Source organism: Ischnura elegans, chromosome 12, assembly GCF_921293095.1.
Source record: "Ischnura elegans chromosome 12, ioIscEleg1.1, whole genome shotgun sequence".
NCBI classification, from domain to species: domain Eukaryota; kingdom Metazoa; phylum Arthropoda; class Insecta; order Odonata; family Coenagrionidae; genus Ischnura; species Ischnura elegans.
This window is the reverse complement of record NC_060257.1, coordinates 29,120,809-29,142,855: the sequence shown is the minus strand read 5'-3', so window position 1 is coordinate 29,142,855 and position 22,047 is coordinate 29,120,809. Positions and strand designations below refer to the sequence as shown.

The 22,047-nt window shown below is 40.0% G+C and overlaps 1 protein-coding gene across 1 annotated transcript in view; it reads right to left on the bottom strand.

Moving 5' to 3' along the window:
- Positions 1–22,047, bottom strand: part of LOC124168651 (mothers against decapentaplegic homolog 3) — a 96,478-nt gene that overhangs the window by 4,533 nt on the left and 69,898 nt on the right. The window contains exons 2-6 of the mRNA XM_046546914.1: positions 9,954–10,147; positions 7,699–8,001; positions 6,614–6,772; positions 1,509–1,733; positions 342–486 (exon numbers count right to left, since the gene is read on the bottom strand). Coding sequence (XP_046402870.1) covers positions 342–486; positions 1,509–1,733; positions 6,614–6,772; positions 7,699–8,001; positions 9,954–10,147 — 1,026 coding nt within the window. The remainder of the gene's footprint in view (positions 1–341; positions 487–1,508; positions 1,734–6,613; positions 6,773–7,698; positions 8,002–9,953; positions 10,148–22,047) is intronic.

Genomic DNA, 22,047 nt, shown 5'->3' with positions numbered 1-22,047 from the left:
ACTTGGAAGTGATAAATATGTATACTGCTCTTGCAAAGGCAAGTAATGCATGTCCTTGGAAACGATTTACATACTTTAAAGTGAAATACATAGTTATTCGAGATCTCAAATAGCGAATACTTTCTAGTATTCGAGTATTTGCGGATACTATTCGCACATCTCTACTTTTAACAGTACATAGCCAATAACTCGTTTTAACACTATTATCGCTCTATGCTGTACATAACTAAATGAGCTTCTACTTTACCTTTATCCCTGAGCACGTGACAAGATACTAAGACACAGGTAAAAATGCAGTGTTTTGGACATAACATTTAGATTTCTTACACCTCATCACTTACCTATATTCAGCACCCCATCCCTTGACAAAACTCATTCGTATGGTGCACATCCGAGTAAGTTGGTACACAGCTTCGAAACCCTGGCTTACTGACTGAGATAACAGAGCTGCAAACTCTTGATTGTTAAATATTTTCAAATTACAACCTGGAAATAATAAATGAAAGATTTGTATCAATTCACACACATATTCAGAGAAAATAAAAAAAATACAAACACAGAATGATTCCTTTTACATCTGATATCATCTCAATAATAATGTGGGTTGTGAAAAATGATAGCAAAGAACTGTGAAGTAGAACATTAAAATAAAATCAACTTGCCTAAACACGTCCATCTCCCCTCATAGCCAATGATTACACAGCAAACTCCCCTCTCCAGAAAACAAAATAGCATAACGTGCAATTTAGCAAAGGACTATCAAAATTCAAAATATCAGTCCCATGACTCAGTTTTCCTACTTATCATCCATTTTTCTATTGTCATTCTATCGTTGTCTATTCAATGTAGAGGCTGCTTTGGCTGTTTTGAAATTATTCAATAAATAAATAAAAAAGTCATCTTCCATGTCTATAGGAAACCCTTTCCACGGCTTTATGTATTAAGCCACTGGAAAAAGTACATCCCGGACAATCTTCCAAAATATTTACAGGTTTGGAGAAATGATAGCAAATAATGTTCCAGGAGAACTTCATTTATTTAACACACATAATGCAGAAGCCTTGAATTGAAGGCATCCCCTGCTAGCCTAATATGCAGATGGTTTGGATGCAAGGCATCAGGACCGTTATGTTTCCTGGCCCACATGTACCTGAATTATTGTAACTTGATCAGGTGTAACATGACTTATTATAGACTAAACCAATTAATGATATATTCCTTCAATCCTAGTACTAACCACAAACCAATCTTGAAATTGATTAAAGAGGACTACTGACTGTTTACATTTCTATTGATGGACAAAACTATTTTCTTCAAGCTGGAAAATTTCAAGAAATGTACAAGGTCCCTCAACTATGGGTTATTTATAATTTTTCTTTAACATATTACAGTGAAGAACCATGATTACTCTATTAATATTACTAAGCAAAAGTGATAATGAATGATACAGAAAGAATAGAATTGAAAATACATTCTTCAAGTTCATCTTACACAGTGTCTCAACTTACCAGGTGGTATTTTGCAAACAGTTGCAGGATGCCACCCATAACGCTGATTACAATTTGGCGACTGCACAAAAATTGATGAATCAGAGAGACATTCAGCAAACACCTCTCCACCAATATAATATAGCCTCACTCCTTTGCCAATGTGCCTTCTTGTCTGCTCCACTACTGTGTTCCGATTTACATTTGACAGTAGGCCCAGGCAAAAGCGTTCACTATTACTTGGATCTGAAAAATCGGAAATATGTAATTGTTTTTAAAATGTTGAATGCCAAAAAGATACTACATTTTACAGACAATTAATATTTTATTAATACATGATGTACAATTTGTGTCACTCACTCACTCTGTCATTCAACTCATAAGTTAGTTCAGATGGGTAAGGGTACAGCTCACCCCAAACTAAGTTACATAAGTGTGATTGCACACATTATGGGTAAGAGGGCCGATTCCTTTCCCTACACCACCTAGCACTTAGAGGACTTTGGTTCAGGGCATCGTAAGGCTTCAATCCAGATATGAACCCAGGACCCTTCGATCAGTAGCCCAATGTTGTACTTACTGCGCCACCATACTTCCCCACAATTTCAATAAGTTCATCTTTATCTCACAAAGAAGTTCACCAGTATATATGAAGGCATGGGAGACTAAACAGCCATAATGGGCTCCTACACCCATTTTTGTATGTTGTTTGCAGGTGTTGATTACCCAGTCAGCAAGAGGACTGCAGGCTCTAGAGGATGCGTTAGACAAGCATAGCAAGGAATATGGCAAGAGGTGTAATCACCAGAAGACCTAAGTTATACGGTTTTGCAAAGAATCAAAGATCCAGGAATGTAAGACTTGAGATAAAAGTAGTGATGTAAGTGGGCAAAAACTTGAGCAGGAAGAGGAATTCATCTATTTCAGCAGCACATTAAAACAGATACAACAGTAAGAAAATCTGGAGAAGACTTGCATTAGCGAAGGAGGCGTTCATGAAGAGGAAAGAGCTGAAGAGAGAATCATATGTAAGAGTTTAGAGAAGAAGCTAGTGCGGAAACATGGACACTTAGGAAGGAGGATGAGAAAAGACTGGTGGCCTTCAAGATGTGTGTATGGAGAAGGTGAAGTGGATGGAGAGGAGGAACAATGAAGTGCTGGAAAAGGTGGGAGAGTAGGGAAAGCTTCTTGATGAGATACTAATGAGACAGATGGTTTGACTGGAGTGAGTAATGAGCGGGAAGGGGATGTTAAAAACACTAATAGATGGAAGAATGTTGGGTCAACCAAAGACCCAAACGTTGTTGGTCCTGAGAAATGAGTGGTTGTAGACAGAACTTGAGTAGTCCACTCAGGAATTTTTGCGGATGCTAACCAACCATCTGTGGAAACAGTACTTACCCAAGTCATTAATGAGGCTCTCTTTACTCCTACATTGTTCAGATCTTTACCCCAACTTCCCACAAGTGACTATAGGCCAACTAAGCCACCTAACTATGTATGCATAATCTATCCGAAGATAAGAAGAGAGAACACTAACTCTTGTTCACGCTATAGGGAATTCAAATTTGGTGTTCATCAACAGTTCATTATGTTCTCAACTTTCTCCCTATCTAACCCATTCTGCTGACACCAGTAGTCTTCATAGATTATATCTTTGGGAGGGGGGCGAGCCAAGATCAATGCACGGTTTCGTCACGAAATTTTAAAGGAGGTGTTGGGTATTTCCCCCCCTCCCCTTTGGCGAGTGCTGCCAGCTCGGGGTTTTCTAAGGTTCAAGTTTTTTCGGCCCCCTTTCTCTCCTTCCTCGTGGTCTCCGCCAAGGGGACTTGACTCGCACCCTTTTGGAGTGAGGGTAGTGCCGTTACTTGAGGGTTAGCAACCCTCTGACCCTATCAGCCATGCCCTTGCCGTCGGCGTGGGTGTCATTCAGGGTTTAACGAAAGCCGGGAACGTGTGGACGCGTAGTTTTGGCGTGCGCTTCCCTGTAAGTCGCACGCGAAATAAAGCAAATTCCATCAAAGGTGTCCTCGCCCTTTATTAATCATAACCCGGGGCACACGTCCCTGCGCGCACATCTTCTGAGCCACCACGGGCCGGATTGTACAAACAGGAGGACACTCTTTAATGTTACATATTTCAAATAATTGAGCAATAAAAAAATGATTGAAGCATAGTAAAACTCGTGGACTGATAGGAAGTGCAGTATTATTTTACTCGAAGACCTTACTATAATGCTGACTTCCATAATTTTTTGCACACATTTCCTGTGAAGCCATCTGTATTTTTTTTTAATCAGATGCATACTATTGGTTCATAACACACAGAAATGTCCTTGCAAATGAATCTAATATGTATAATGATAACAACCATTTTCGTCACGATCCATGTGTAAACAATTGATCCCATACACCATTGGTGTTAGAAATCCATGGAGATTTAGTCACTCTATGGCCAGCAAATATGGCTCGCATGGGAACTTTCATTGTCGATTACTATCACTGGAGTGGTGTTCAACATGTTAAATTGCATAGTGACAAACTATTTGCTGCTTAAATTTCAGTTCCATCAACCACTAAACATGTGATGTACGATTGTTAGGGAATGTTTGATAAATTGTTAATTCATTCATTACAGGAAGTACTATGATTCCTTACAGTGATGGGTGGTAGACAGTTTCAATACAAATAATTGACCATATTTTGGGGTAGTCCGGGCCTGATAGTAAGCCCCAAGCTGACAACCTGTTTCAACCTCCTCTATGCAGACCAACGGCAAAGGAAGGGTGGTTTTATTGAGTTTTTAAAATTGTATTCAAATATTATATCCTCAGTGCCCTTATCCTTCTCTTATCCATTCTTGTTCCCTACATCCCCATAAATAACATACAGTGGATATAGAACAGTAGGAACTCACTGTTTAAGTGTATAAATAACTGTGTACTAGCATAGTAGTGTATTCACCTTAACCATGAGGTAAACTTCACACTCAGTCATCACAAATTATTTGACTACAATCACAATACGCCCCAAACCACAAACATTAAAAGGACATGAAAAAAATCATCATACAATGATGAAAAGGAATTTTTGACAGCCATACCCTTGGCAATTTTAATACTTAATTCTATTTATAACAGAACACAAGAGAGCTGTAGAAATAATGTGCGACCATGAAGAGGTCTTATGAATATATATATATACTAGCTGACACGGCGAACTCCGTACCGCCTAACATTCAATGAACTTATAGTTTAGTTGCACCATTTATAAATAAAGAGCGGCTGTATCGTTTTAATCATATTTCATTTATTATAAATTAAATGAGAAAATATTGATGAAATAAAACTTATACGCATTCAGTTGTTGGCTATTTGTGTTATTAACCGTAAAAAATGTTTTTAGGTCTAAGACCGTAGCGTAAACTTGGCTCGTTCACGGGGCAGGTTAACGCAACACTAGACCGACGCTTGACTGATGCTCAAAATAGTGTAAGAAAAGCCCCTATGAAGCAGCATTCGTATCAAATGACTTTAGGCGCGCCAGTTATAGTATCTCTGTTTGGAAAAAATGCACTGCGTAAACGTGCTGCATGCGTAAACGCACCACGGTGTGCCCTAAACATTCGGGTTAAATGTCTTTCGTCAAGCGCCTTCTGATAAACAACAGTTTTTGTTTTGTTATCAGGCACAAGATAAAGCGAATGAAGCTAAATAAAAATAGCGAAGCAAAGCAGGGACGCAGCGAGGGGGGTTTTTGGGGGTTAAAACCCCCGCAAAAGCTCAGAGAATATTTCTATAAAACAATTGGTTATTAATATTAGGGGGACGGATGAGTCACAAAATATTTAACTGTTCACTCAGCCGCAAAACCTACCATTTTGAACCTTTTATCCTAAAAAATGTCTGGGGAGGGCCCCCACACCTCTCGCTTACCTTGGCGAGTTTTCTATACCCTACAGACCCGCCAGTATTAGCTGCGCCTATCCTTTATTCCTAGCTGCGCCCTTGAAGCAAAGGAAGAAATACAGCGGATGGTTTACCGACTCGTCCACATATATTTACCATGAGAAAACCATGGGTTTTCACTGACACATGAGAACAAACATCACAAAAACTGAAAGACTGACCATGCGATTTGTTAATCGTTATCACGAATGCAACACGAATTGGAAATTGAATACGTTTAAGCTCAAAAGGGCATATAAGTTGGGATCATGGAATCTTCGGATTGAGAACTTCCTCATCTTTGAATTTTCCTTTGAGTATAGTGGCGTGAATCATTTTCATTATCAGTTTTTTCAATAACCAAACACGTTCCGTTGGATAGTTTTGGTTGGTTTAGGTTTCGAAAGATCATGAACACAGAGCCTACCTTTAGCTGTAAATCGTGCCGTGGTAAGCCAGGTGCGTCCAAGGACTTTAAATATTCAGATAGATACTTGGTGACTTCGTCTTCGTTTATTACAAAGTTAAAAGATTTGAATTCATGCATAGTACACGGACATTACTGATAATCAACAATTGCTTGGAGATTTGTTTACACACACACAAATTTATGTGTTTGTTGACAACTCAATTCGAGCTGAGCTTACCTCTAATTCAATTATTTTAATACTATTTTAATATTTTTAACATGTTTGAACATTTAAATTTTTTTGAATATTGTTAAAAAGATCAGTCAATACATTAGTAAAAACGAAAAAAAATCTTATTTCTTGTGACCGTCTTAACAATCAACTCTTAAAAACATATCTCTAAGATAAAGTTGAATTTTTTTTGTGAACTTTTCCTATTTTTTAATGTCCAATATGTTATCCGGAGCTGAGACGAATCCAAAGAGCCTAATGTCACTAAAATCGGTGCAGCCGTTCTCGAGTTATAAGTGTTCTAACTAACACGATTTTCGACTTTCTTTTATATATATAGATATATTTATCCTATTAATGCATGATGTATGTAGCAAGGAGTTTTTACCTTTTACAATGCCTATATCTATCAATACCTCCATTTATAGCATGTTTTTAAAAAATCATTTGCATTGAATAAAGAAATACAACCATGCTACAATGTAAGTAATACCTTAAGGTTTTGCATAAAATAATATTAATGGAGTACGAAACCCTACCTGTGAACCCATCAACAGTGATTGATGGTTGAGATGCATGGAAGGTTTCTCCAACCCGTGTGTTAAGCTCATAGTAGCTTATGGAGCACCAAAATGCCGGCTCACAGTACATAACTGGTTGAGCGTCAATAGGGGGACTGGGTGTAATTCTTGTTAGGCCTAGAAATACAAAAATAATCACAATAAATACATACACCAAATATCATATAATAATATGATGAAAATATTTAAAGAACTGGAGAACAAGCTAGTCTAGCAAACGTTATGTACCAGCCCAAGTAAACAAAAGATGTGTAGGTACTACCTTCTATTTAAATGATGGGCTTGTCCACCATTTTTTTTCTACCTATTAGGACAGAGCTTGAAAAGTATAGAGACCCCTATTTTTCTATTTTTCAATCTGCCGCCTAGTTCTTGAGCAATTGCTGTGAAAATCAACAGCAAAGAATTACATGAGGTACAATCGGACATCATTAATATTATGATGGGATTTTGGGTCTCCTCCTAAGAACCTCAACTAGGAACTAATACCTCAATATCAAGGGGATTGTCAGATTGCTCTCAGCCTCAGCGATCTTACAATTACTGGACTGACCCATTAATGTGGTCCACCAGATGGTCTGGCATACGGCTTAGTGCCTTCTTTCCACCAGGGATAATTTTGCATACATATTTCACACACTGCGGAAAAGGTGCTCTGTTACTGCCGAGTCGGAAGTCTTTCAGTGATGCCTTGAGATTTGGATGGAGTGTATAAATTACCATTGACATGCCTTAATGACTATGAAATCTAATTTTTAATGTTAATCATTAATTTAGTTTAAATTTGAATGGTTTTATGTACTTTTTATACTACTATTTTGTATACAATGAACTAAAAAGGGCAGTTGCCCGTTGATCTTGAATAAAAATAAAAAAATTAAAATAATATATACATATATTTGAAAATATAATGGAGACAGTATTTAATATTAACCCATGGAGGCAAAACCTGCACATATAAGACATAGGTGATTATTTAGAAAAAAACGTACACCTTATATTATGTCAAATACGGTAAGTACATAAGTCTTGGTGGCACTCACTCATGTTGTCATTCTGATCCTGATTGTCCCCGTCCTCCGACATGTATCCCGGCGGCGGGGTCTCCGTGGTGGGGATGAGCCCGGAGTCCAGCGCGATGCCGCCGCCTCCCCCAAGGCCCACCCCCACCTGCGGGAGCCCCCCACCGCCCCCCGTGCCCCCTCCTCCCACCGTCTCGCCTCCCCCACCGCCACCCCCGGGGAAACTCGTGTTCTCGGGCACGGACGACGAGAAGTCGTCAAGCGACGGGAACTCGGTGGGCGAGTCTCCGGGCAAGTTCCTCGGCACCAACACTGGAGGCAGGGCTGCAACAAGAAACCAACACTTGACACTTGCCGATCTCAATGAAACGAAAGACATGGAAAGGAAACAGGACTTCAATAGGATGGTTTCCTTCATCAAGGAAAAAGAAAGGCATTGATTGCGATTCGTCACCCACCATTAGTGTATTTATAATATGCAAATTATTTGGTTTTAGAAATCCCAGTTTAGACGAATGTTAATGGTCAACTTTAACTGCATTTGAAAAAGGCCAGATTGGCGCCCATGCGATGCCACTCCACGTGACGTCACAGGGGATTCTATACTAGATTCTATACGAGTAGATAGGAGTTTTATATTGTCTAAGATTACCAATGCATGGATGAGGCACAGAGCTCAGGGAAACATTTCTTAATAATCACCTATTAAAATTGCCTATGGTCGGAAAGTTTCCTTCATTTGATAGGATATTAACAATCCTTATTAAAGCCAAGCGCTACCTGCCAGTGGGGTATTCTACCCTACCGCCATGCTCGGCAGTAAGCAACCTGCATCGTAGCGGTGTTCATATCCTCGCCCCAAGGTCACCTCACACAGCGGCAGCGGGAACCATAATGACATCACACGGACTATTCTCAGCATTCATACTTAGCTGTCGTGTTTTCACGAGCTTGAAAATTTTCACTATTTATTGAATCGCGAAAAATGGATTTCGTCATTTAAAAATCTGAAAGCGTGAAAGATGTACTCCAGCAGTAATAATCCTTCGATTTAGGCAATAAAAATAATAGGAAACAACCCTATATTTGTTGAACATGCACACCCCTATGAAAAAATTGTATAAACCTGTTTCAAAATTTTATACAATCTTATACATTGCCATGGCAATTGTATAAATTGTATAAAATTTTGAAACAGGTTCATACAATTTTTTCATAGGGGCAGGTACTCCTCCAGATAGCCCCAATCTCCCAGACTTACAAACACGATATGTTCAGAATACATACTTGGTTGCAGGTCGGATAAATCGCACGTCAGAAATGATATTTATGTACAGGTATTCATATCATGTTCAAATCATCAATAAGCTAAAATAAAGAATTATTGCAAAATATAGCATAAAACGTTACTGCGCCAACTAACGTAGATTCACTCAGAGAAGTACATACAGGTTGTTTCACGAGGAATCTGCAATATTTCAGGAGTTGGTAGGGGAGACAATTTTAATCATATTATTGTCCATAAAAATGGGGTCGCGACTCCTTAGTTACCGAGCTATGGCAATGCAAACATTTTTTTGGATGCACTTTGCAGTTACCATGAAAATTACAATTACCGGACTGACCCATTAACGTTGTCCACCAGATGGTCTGGCATACGGCTTAGTGTCAGTAGCCGTGAGAATGAATAGCGAGTCGGTACCCGAAACATCTGCGCTCTCATATAATCTAACCCGCGTGGTATCCCGAGAAGAGTTTTTACCATGAAAATAGTTTTGCTTGACTATCCGCCTTTTCCCCATTTTATTTAATACTCTGGATTTTTAAGGACATTAAATAATTGAGGTTGGACGAAAATGTGTAATTATAATTGTCTGAAACAATTTATCTCAAAATGGGTGAGATTGCTCAATTGTATCGTAGATACAGCTCAAAGCTCTCATTTGACTAAGCCTGAAGATGATGAAGTGGTAAGCGGCTCAAGTGGTAAAACACCAGAGGTGAATTCGGGATATATGGATTTAAATCCCTGTCAAGACAAATGAGTTTTCCTGAATGGAATTTTAGAGCAACACTTCAGCTTATAGGTCAAAGGAAAATTTTTAGCACGTTCCAAAACAATGGGAAAATAACACTAAATATTTTTAAGATTACAGATGTGTAAATTATGAAGATAGAACTATAACCATACAAGTGTTATATCACAACGGGTAACACAACTGACAAGATAGACACTTTTTAGACTATCATTGATTAGATCTGAATGTAAACAATACCTGGTGTCTCTACCCTTGTGTAATGGTAAGGGTTTACGCAGACCTCGTCCCGCTTCAGGTTGTACGCAAACTCACAGGTGTCAATGGCCCTGAGTTCGTGATGAGACTGGAGTTCTGGCCAGCGCCAAAGGCGGCAATATATAACGTGAGGAAGGCCTTTACGATGTGATACTTGCAAACGACCGTCCAAAGACCTGTAAAAATGAAAGGGAAATATTTAAAATTTATCCAATTTTAATCAACAACTAATAAAGCTTAAAAAAATAGAAATGAAAAAAAACGATTTTTTTGCTTGGACCAAAAACATGAATTCCACAACACTAATAACACAACATAATACACCAGGGAGGCTGGATCAAGTACACTTGAATATTCACGGTAGAGCAATGGGAATACGCCTCTGCGAGCACACAAGAAAGACTAATAAGCAGCATTTTAAACTTTCCACCACAAAGCAATATGCCTGGAGGGACCTCTGCCACAAAAATCTTTTGGGGAAGCAAGAGGGGAGAGACAACACAATATCAGAGAAGCATTAAAATTTAATTATCCCCAACAACACGGAAAAAAATATAACTACCGTATTCATTGGATAAATTTACAGATTGGATTCAAAATGTCATTTATCTCTAAATTCAAATCATCTTATACTATTTTGTACAATTTTCGTACAATTACTTCTGGGGTGTAGTAACATCAAGTTGTCAGTTTTTGGAATGTTAGACAGAATCTCCACTCACACCACACATGATATGAAATTGAGAGTTCAGAGTCAATGACTCTAATGCTGAGCTGGAGCACTTTTCTACAAATCAGTACTTCAAGAGGCAAATTCTGGGAGGTAGCTTTCTTGTGGGGCTTGCCTATACTCTTCAGACTTTAACGTATCTATCTACATGGTGTCCAACCTAGACAGATAATGTGCATAGGTGGATAGAGATCCTGCAGGGAACCCATGAGGACGCACCTTCGAGGCAGAGTTCGTAAGTCTTTGACTTTTACACCCTACTACTGGAAGGGCAAAGAAAGGGTGGGAAAAAGGAAGGAGATTATACCACAATTATTAGCCCAAAAATGCCTCTGGAGTAGGGATAGGATAGGAACGGAAAAGATAAGAGAATCTCGTAGCATCGCCATAATGATGTGGAACCAACAAGAAAAAAACCTTGTAAATTTCCACTGGATGATTCATTGCATGACCATGGTTTCGTTATGTGGACATTCATAATAAGTTTCTTTCTTGGTGATTCAACATGAATTATTGATCCTGCAAATTTATGCCAGATGCTATCTGCTTTATAACAATATTAAGCTATCCTTAGAAAGGTATACCTAAGTACACCTTGAGCTATACTTAGAAAATAAGGGAATAAATTGGATTTCTTGGAAATACATACAAAAATTACCAATGCAAAAAAAAAAAATCTTTCACTAAATGAGCACGTCTTTGACAACTGTTCTTCGTTAATGTTTGATAATCCTCCTCAAAGAAATAATTTGCGAGTGCTCAACCATTACCTTCCAGTATGCGCAACTTTTCTGACTTTGTATTCCATTTACCATGCTGCTGAGTTTGGTTTAAGTTGACAATTCAGTACCTGGATAGCTTGGTTTGTTTTATATACAGAACCCTCCATGCTTATCCTTTATCACCAGTACCCGAACCCCGAATTTTTATTGTCCACTCAAACTGAGAAATATATTCATCAGTGCACTGCTAGTGTTTGGCTCCTTGAAAATTGCGATCACCTGTGCAAGCCTGGGATGGTATGTGCTTGGTTAAAAATTGTAATTATGTGGAGAAATTAGCGATTTGTGGTAAATTACTAAAGAAAAGTTTTTCTTCCACCATCAAAAAGCAGGTAAAACATTATCTTTCTTATTTCCAACTATACACCTTGGTGATTGAAGGGGAGATTAGTCCTTCTTGATTCTCCTATTGCATAAACAGGAGATTACATAACCATCAGGTCACTCATAAAATTCAAATTTGCAGAGCCAGTAGAGGATTATCATTACTTCCATACTAAAAATCAAGACCTTCTGCAGTTTTCTAAGGAAAAACGAATTTACCAACAAAAATATGCAAATGTCAAGATTTACGAACCCATTATTACCGATGCAACACATTATCCATAATAATGGCACCCACCTCGTAAACGATAATTCTCGAAGATAAAAATGAAAAACTTCCATGATAGTAAAATTCACATTATTTTTACAAATTACCATATTTCTCTGAATATAGTCCCCCCCCCCCCTAATTTCGAGGCCTCAGTTTTGGAAAAAAATTTAAAAAATATGCTTGAATATAGCCCCCTCTTTACTTTTTTAAACGGACATTTTTGAAAAAAAAGGGGGGACTAAATTCAGATCAATACGGTAATTAACAATATTTCATAAATGTTTACACGATTCAGTTTTTTTTTAAATTTACATGGTAGCACTCAAATGCCAACCTAATATTCCCTCACTTTTCCAGAAAAAATAGGCAATTTGCTAATATGCATTTTACTACGAATGTAAATACTTATTTATCCCATGAGAGATAAAAATGAAAGGGTAGAAAATGACTTATCTTAAACAAATTAAGTATTTTTGCAATTTATAAATGAATAAATGTAAACAATTATGGAGTACTACCAGAATGACACGTTGGATTAGAATGTTTAAGTACGAAGGATACCTAAACCTAAGGGAATAAAGAAAAATATGACTTTTTCAGTAAATTATATTTCTCCAGAATTTTTTCAACTTTAAAGACAATATAGGGGCGTTAATGAAATGCCACGAATTTCCAGAATAATTAAGGTGAGCTAATAATTGGCATGAGCTTGAAGAGATGAAATCCAATTAGATTTGGAAAAGATAAAAATAACCAAAATATGGGGTTTTAACTGACAGATGATCATCAACGGGAAGGGTATTAATCTGCCGACTCCCAGGCTAAGAGGGAGTTCCAAGAGTGCTTTAAGTGTAAGCCTCTGAGAGCCATAACTTAATCTCTTCCCTGTCAATGATACCCAAAGTCAATTGAAAAATCAGCATCGGATATATTAAATTTTTCCAACTTTAACTGGCATTAGAATTTTCTGTCTTCAGACAAACTGACTTTGCGGGTTTATCAGAAGAGTGGCCACCCTAATTTTACGACTTCAAATCCACTCCTCCCCCCCAAATTTATTCAGGAGACAAGCTTCGGTGATGAATATTAAATAACCTAAATCCTAATAACTAAATTAAAAATTAACTTAATCATCCTAATAGACAGACTCGGCGAATTGGAGATACTAACTTTTCCCAAATCTGATTGGTACATATTAGATTTCCTGTCTTCAGATATATTCTCAGGGTAAGCAGAAGAGTGACCACCCTGATTTCACGACTCATTATCCCCTCCCCCGAAATTTCTTCAGGAGACGCGATTAGGAGATGAATATTAATTCAGTCATCCAAAAACCACCGACTCCGCGACTTTCGGTGCGACTTGAGCACCCGACGTACTGCGTATCCCCCTTCGCGAGCCCCTGCGCTAGCGCGGAAAAAAAATAAATCTCGAAGTGTCGACCCTGCATACTCCGCTGCAGCCGTGGATGCCGTCGATTGGCCGAGGGGTGCGGGGGGTGCCGCAGACGGCCTCCTCCTCCTCCGCACTCACTCGATCGGCCGGTAATCGATCCCGGAACCCGAGACGCGCGCCAGCCGCATCCCTGAAGCAAACAGACTCGACGGCCTCTCGCCACTAAAAGGGCGGAGGCAGACTCCCCCGCTCCAGGCCCTCACGCCCACGCCTAACCCTAAGGGTACTCGCATAGTGAGGAAGTAAAGATGGAGGTGGAGATATAGGTAGAGATGGATATTGAGGTGGAGGTAGAGGTAGTATCGCAGAGTAAAGAGGTTTACGCACGCAGTTTACGCACGCAGCTTTCCCATAGCCTCGATCACGTGCCAGTCTTTCACCGTGTGGCACAGGGGTGCCGACTTACAAAAAAAAATGGGGGGGCCCAAACCGAGGACCTTACCCGGTAAATTTTTTAAGCAGAGAATTTTAAGTTTTTTAAGCATTTTAGAAGAGTCATATGATCAACATTAGAACCCTGATCACTCGAATCTCGATATCTGGACACTCCGGGGAAAATTGACTAGCCTGACACATTTCTTCCTCACATCTGTAACGAATTTTTTGGGGGGCTCGGGCCCCCTCAGGCCCCATGGAGTCGGCGCCACTGGTGTGGCATCAAGTACAACAGTTATTTGCTTAGTTATAACATTTTTACAATGTTAAGCGATGGTAGTGGTGATGGTGACGACATGTTATCAGCATGTAAGTGGTGGCTGACTGGTCGTTAAGTAATCGCGAATTCCGTGCTCATCCCATAAATCAAGCGCCACAAGATCTGGGAGAATATCACCATCTGCATTTGCAACTCAAGTATTACCCAGACAAATTTCGGGAAAACATTAGGATGTCACATGAAACGGGCCTTGAACGCACCAATCAGGAAGAAGCCTCCCGATATACCTCGCGACACACCGCCCGAAAGACAAACTCTTTTGCCTTTGAAAGCGGTCCCGCACGACCTCCTGGTGATCCGCGAGGTACACCTCTACCTCGACCTGCTCACTATGCGCGCGCCCGTAACACACAATGTATTTGTGTTACCGCGAGGTACTGCGACCTCTACCTCTATCTCCACCTCCACCTCTTACCTCCTCACTATGCGAGTACCCTAAGTCGTCTTCCCAGAGATCGTTTCCTGGTCCATTCGGGCATCCCGGCCTTCATGAACCCCATTCTTTTCTGCTCACTTCATTAAGGAGTGTGCGTACATCCCAGAGAAAATAAAACTGAATTTTGTTGTGAAAAGAAGACGAGAGAAGATTGGAGGCATTCGAGATGTGGGTATGGAGAAGAATGGAGAGGGTGAAATGGACGGAGAGGAAAAGGAACGACGAAGTGCTGGACATGGTGGGTGAGGAGAGGCAGCTTTTAGATGAGATACGGAGGAGACAGAAGGTATGGATGGAGTTAGTGCTTAGCGGGGAGGGGATGTTGAAAATGGTGTTAGAGGGTAGAATGTTAGGGAAGCGAGGGAGGGGAAGAAAAGAATAGGATTTTTAGATAGATTGAAAGGGATTAGGCCTTACAATGAATTAAAGAAGGCAGTGCTGGAAGGAAAGTGAGGCTTCCAGATCACTTCTTGCACACTCCATGGAAACCTACCTTAATCGGTAGAATACTGTAATAATAAACAAAACTTACGCAAACGATTCTATTCTATTAAAGTATTGTACCGTTGACGTTAGGTTTCCATGGAGTACTTAAGAGGCAATCTGCCAGCCTCACCTCCCTTCATGTACTTCCTTCTTCGATTCACTCTAAGGCCTACTCCCTTTTTTCTATCTTCAAAAATCCTATTCTCTTCCTCCCTCTACCTCGTTTACCTAACATTCTACCCTCTAACACCATTTTCAACATCCCCTCTCCGCTAACTACTCCTCAATCCATACTTTATGTACACCTTAAAAAAAGATTGGTTCGAGAAAATAAGTAGACGTCATTTTTACGAAGTATTCAGAATAAAGTAAATAAATAATCCATCTCTCTCATGAAAATGTTAAAATTTTCGATGTTGCTCGCAGAAGGAAAATTGGGTTATAATGGGTTAAGGAATGTGCGTCTATGCGAGTGAAAAATATACATTAGTGTTCAGGCTTCATTTGGTGGAACCGAATATCTATGGTGCGTAATAACTCACTTTGTAATGTTCCACAAAGGTTAATTATCAAACCTTCTTAATGACTCTCTAGTAGTTGAAACCAAGGGTCGGAGTTTTGTGGAACATTACAAAGTGAGTTATTTCGTACTATAGAGTGAAAAACAAATGAATTTTGTAGCGAAATCAAACCGTACGGAAACGATACACCTTATGAAAAAGTCTGGTTCGAGAAAATTAAGGCCGTTTTACACGGGGAACAGAATTGCGCAGGTTAAAACTGCATTAATTTCTAAAAAGGCGTGAAATTGCGCGAATTGCATGAACGACATTAAAACAGGGGCTATTTTGTCACCTCACGTCCACGAATTCTCGCATGTGTTCCAGCACTTCACCGCTTTACACGACGCAATTTTGACTGCGCCTTCGTACACACGTCAGATTGTGCAAGTACGTGGTATTTTCTCACGACTATAACAAGACCACCATCGTACCATACATTAGCTAATTCGTACACACGTCAGATTGTGCAAGTACGTGCCCCGAGTAAAACGTAATGTCATTGTGATGTCATTTTTACATTGGCATTCAGAATAAAGTAAATAATCCATCTCTCTCATGCCATCGACTATAATGACTAACGAATTGACGATGCTTTGCTGTATTTTCTCACGACTATAACAAGACCACCATCGTACCATATGATAGCTAATTAATTATGATTGCATAAAATACAGCAGCGATACCTGCAATATCAATGCTGTATCAATGTTTTCGTAGGCCGCGTATCGTAACGCTTTCCTTGGAGAGGAAATTGGTTTCGGCGTTCGAAGTAGAGGTATCTGGAGGATTGGAACGGATTAGATGGGGACTGGGATTGGCCATTTTTCGGGTCTGGGCCAAGGGTTGTGAGGCCCTGAAGGATAACTGATGTGCATCTCGTTTAACCTCGAGAGTCGTACCATAAAAATAAAATTAAGGCTCGCAACCCGAGCTTTTTTTCGTTTAGCATACGATTAGCAATTTTTGTCAGACGTAGTAAAGGTTGGCTTAAAAAACAGGGAAAATACCAGATAACATAAAAGGCATTTATTGAAATTTCCACATTTCCTGTACCCCAATTTCGCTTTTTAACCTCGATATATAACGAGGTTAAAAAGCAAAACATAGCATCCATCATGGTGAAACCTTTATTTAAATAAAGCATCATACTAGTATTTGATTTTGATCGCGCAGTCGCGAAATTCTCTCCTTAAGGCCTGTTTACACGGTACATTAACACGTACGGGTTAATGTCTTAATGTATGAACGCGAGAATGAACGCCAAAATGCACCGTGTAACCACCCAACTTGTGCGAATGCATGCACAGAAAATAGAACCTGTTCTAATTTGGTTCATGCATTCGTACATGTTCCGTTCCGTTCCACAAAAATCATTCACGCAAACGTACATTAACTCGTACGTGTTAATGTATCGTGTAAACAGGCCTTTAATTCTGAGTACTGCAATCGTATGCTTTTTACACGGCATCCCTTCATTTCTTCCCATCCCAAGCCAGTTCCTTCGGTTATTCAATGTCCTTCCTTCTGGTGCTGTCCTTAATCTGCCCCAAGTACGTACCAGTTGGTATTCCTCATTTGAATTTTCCCTCGATTTTCTTCGGCATAACATCTCTCACATAATTATTGCCTCGTGATATAGTCCATCTACCAGTTCGCATGTCACTTAACACACGAGTTTTCAACATAATTGATTCAAGTGGATGAAGCCGGCTTGATGGCTGATCTCATGCTCATATTAACAGCTACCTTTACCTATTAAAAGTAACTCAGGCAGGCAAATGCCATCCTGCTTTAATGAAAAATAGAGGTGGGAATTTTCCACAAATTTATAAATTAAAATTAAGTACAGGTACTTATTATACATATAAAATATCAAGTGCACATTGTACTAGAAAATGACGGTCGAAACGCGACGCACATTATTAAATAAATTTAAGGAAAATCATCAAATTATATCTTTACATACCTCGGTGGAACCTCTACATTTCGTGAGCTCCAGCGGGGGACTCCGTAAAGGTTTACCGATTGGCTATTGAGCGGTTGTCACCAAAAAAATTTCCACACATTTTTTATAATGTTAATCACAATGATATTTTTAATACCACTTCAGTGCGGGGAGAAGATACACGGGTATCAAAAGCAGTTATGATATAAATTATGGATTTTTACAATGTTAAGTAGACGAGTGGAAGCATTCCAAATATGGTACCATCACAGAATGATGAAAATAAAACGGATCGAACGAACGGAAGTAAGGAGTGGGAGAAAAGAGAAGTCTTCTAAAAACCCTGAGAAGAACACGGGACAACAAAAGGTTGGCCACAATATGATGCCCGATGGAAACAATCGTAGAAGGACAGGTGGAAGGATAGAAGGGTTAGGGTGGCCCCCGAATGAATTACTTCTGACAGATTATTAAGGATGTAAATGAGAAGAAATACGTCACTACGAAAAGATAAGCAGTTAGTTAAGCGGGATAAGGGGCTGCGTCAAACCAACGCAAGGATTAACAATCTTCTCACTGGTAAGAACAATTAAAAACCAAAGAACCCGAACTGTAAACGCGAGAGAAGTTCATTCATTCCATTCGCCGGGAAAGTGTTCTCTTAAAATCGAACGATTGTTGACTAGTGAAAATGATGAAGTACAAACAATGGTAATTATTCCCGGAATTCAAACGAAATAGATTTTTATCTGTGCCTCAACAACAAAAATATTACCTCCTCATTATCCAGTAATTTTCATGAAATCTGGAGTAAAGCTCCAACGGTAGTGTTTCTCCATCGCACTCGGGATGAATACGTTCGAGGAACACACAAAAAAATTAATGAGGGAGACCAAACCCTTCCCAAATTACCCAGCTTAAATGCTACCGGATGTATTCTCAGCACCCCTGCGGAGAGAAGAAGGACTTAAAAGCTATGGACAGAGGGGAAGACGGAAGGAGATGAGAAAAAGATTAGGAGGCCCACGCGCACCACAATCCATCTGTCTTCAAGTCGCTCTTTTAACTTCCCCACGCTCCCCACAACATCCGTTACGATTCAACCCTTCCGTCCCGAGAAAAGACAGCATGGATTGGTGCGGCTACATTTAAATTTAAGAAGAAAAGTGTAATCGCCAGGAAATAGTGGATGAAACTGTTGAGAGGAAGCATGGCTCCCCGCTCTACCGGTCTATTTTGGTGAAGAGTTACTCGCATTTAGGCCTGGCCAAACGACACAGTATGCCGCACGAGTTTACGTCTACATACATGAGCGATTTTGGAGGACTGGAACGGAACATGTACGAATGCCTGAAGTTAATTAAAACGGGGTCTATTTTCTGTTCATGCATTCGTACAATTTGGGAACTTACACGGTGCATTTTAGAGTTCAATACTCCCCATGTCCATGCATTTGAAAGCAAGTAAGTAATGAGGAAAGTGTGGGAGAAAAGAGAAGAGTATTCTAAAAACCCTAGAGAGAAGACAGGGCAACTTAGAAGACCACAGCATGAGGCATGATGGCCTGACGAAAAGAATCGCAGGACAGGAGAACGGGAAGAAAGGGACCGATTTAGTTGCATAGGACAGGTTATTAAGGCTGTAAAAGAGGAGAAATACGTCAATATGAAAAGATTTAATTAAAAGATTTAGTTAATGAAGCGGAATGAAGGACAGCGTTAAACCAATCTCAGAATTGTTGACTTATGATAATGATAAAGTACAATGGTGTAACCAGTCCTTAAAACTAGGCCTAAGCGATCATCTTGAAAATTTCAGGGCATATAAAGATGTCAGCAATTGCATGCACGTCAAATTTGATAATTTTAACTTTTACATTTCAATTTTTTCGCAAATAATTGTTTTTAAACATTTGAGATGCTAGAAAATGTTAACAATGGTCTTCTCTATATACCCAGAAAATTTTAAGACGATGGCCACAAGTTTTACGCGAGTAATCCGTCACCTAGATAATCGTCGAAATGGAGGTATGTAACCTCTCAAGGGGCAGCGCAGCCTATCACGGCAGAGTACGCTTCTTCTTCTCCTGAACCATCCGGATGCTGCGTATTCATACTCTTTATTTCCAAGGCCTGTCTCTTTATATTCGTGTATCTTCTCCCCGCAGGGATCCCTTCCAGGTATTCTTTTCTTGGTCGACCTATTCTAGCTAGTTCCACGAATGATAGTAAATAAATTGGCCTGATTCCACACGGTGAAATCATTATCCTTTAAAGCGATTCCAATCAGGACCCCCGAACTACGCCCAGGTGCTCTTACTACTTTGAAAAATTATACGAGACTAAAGAACTAAAAACATTGATTTCGTTAACTTAAAAAAAAAGATGAGATCTTGAGTATTGTCGGACTAAAGAGGCGGCAGTGTTGCACGCAGCCTTGCCTACTATCCCAAGGGGGCGAGTTCGAGCCCCACTTGAGCCTACGTTGGCTCAAGGCGTGGGTGTTAATCACTACCTGGAGATTTTAGTCCTTGATAAAACAAGAAGACGATATGAAGGGATCATAGCTTACACAGGGAGAAATAAACCACCACGCTGCTCCGGGAAGGGAAGATAATGCCAATAGAAATTTAATTTTTTTCTTGTCAACTTCGACAATCGACGGTTTCATTTCTTGTAAACTGTTTTTGGTCAGATAAAATTTATTTCAGCTATCGTAGGCAGTATTAGATTTTGTCAGAAAGCTATGCACACAACTTTACCGCTGATTCTGCGAAAACAAAAGCGATATCTGCCTCCTGCTCGCTGATGATGTCTTCGCCGCACAAGACATTTCTCAAAGACGCAGCCAAAACAGATGTCAGTACAACTTCCTTGAGAGATATGGATCCACTGTCTCTGACGACAGTTATAGCGCTACAAACGAAGACAAAGTGATTCAAGACATAACTTCGATACCAAACGTCCTTCCAGGATTTCAATTTCACCTAAAAATGCGTTTTTAAGGAGAATTGTTTTTTATGGGGAAAAATAGTAGGGTTTAGGCTGATTCCCAAAGAAGTCAGTTGTTATATATTACTGGTTGATCGTATGCATGCGAACGTAACTACAACGAAAGTTCGATTAGTTTTTCTGCTGCATAAAAGAGTTATCCTAAGAGTAACCCCGCCCAAGAGAGCGTAGATAAAGCAAGATATCAGCAAAAGATATCTTGAGCTACCTTTACTATTATCGTTATAAAAATATAATCAGGTCACTTGCTAAGTTAAAGAAAGTTTTATTTAACGTGATTTTAACCATACACAAGACAATGCCATCTTATGATGTAAAAAAGTTACAATTGTGGTTCTGCTATGTGAGCGGTCCCACAAGGTGGGGACGCGCCCCCCGCATGTATCCGCCCCTGCCTAGGAGTCCAAGTTTCCGCACGGTAAAGCGCTACACTCCAGATCAGAGACTTCACTAAACGTTACCGTAAACTCTTAGATTACGATACCCTCATAAGCCCCCTCCTGTTCGTGAACGCTTCCTTTGCTAACGCGATTCTCTTCCTGATGTCCTTCCCGTTGCACCCGTTTTCCTCTAGCGTGATGCCCAAATGCTTGCATTTCCATCACTATAGACGTGAGAAAAGCCGGCAATGCCTCACGCACGGAGACCGCGGTGCGTACACCCTCCCATTGCGCTGAGCCCCCAAATACCTTCCCCTCCGATACCACCACCACCAGCCCTTCACTTTACACTCTGATACACCCACTTCCTCCCTCCCCGCATTCCCCTTCCGCATGCATCTCCCGCCCTACCTCAAGGAATCCTCGCGGAGGACACCCGGGGCGTGGCGCCACCCTCCCCTCTGCAGAAGTCCTGTCGAACGAAAGGCATCCGAAGGGGGGAGAAGAAGACCATACCGCAGCGGCGGCAGCGGAGGGATGCCGGCCGCACAAACGCGCGGAGAGAACCGCGGCGCATTATCGCATCACGAACATTAAGCCCGGTTGACAGAAAAAATTGCAACAAACACAAATTTTGATCATCAGTATCACTGAATACTAGATTAGTTAGGCGCATCTCTCCTCTCAATTCTCCTATCAGCTTATCTTTTCACGCCTACGTATTTCTTCTCCTTTACCTCTTCAATACAGTTACTCTTTGTTGAAGAAGACGTGACGATGTCATGTACAGTTTGAATTATGGTCGGCTAATAATCAGTATATGATTTATGAAACAGTGAAAACATTTTCATTTTTTCTCTCTCCAGTTAACTGTAAAATTTTTGCAAACATTTTTGTCAACGAAATCATCATCATCACAGGTAAACAATCTTAGGATTAATTAGACGCAACTCTTCATTTAATTCTCCTATCAGAAAA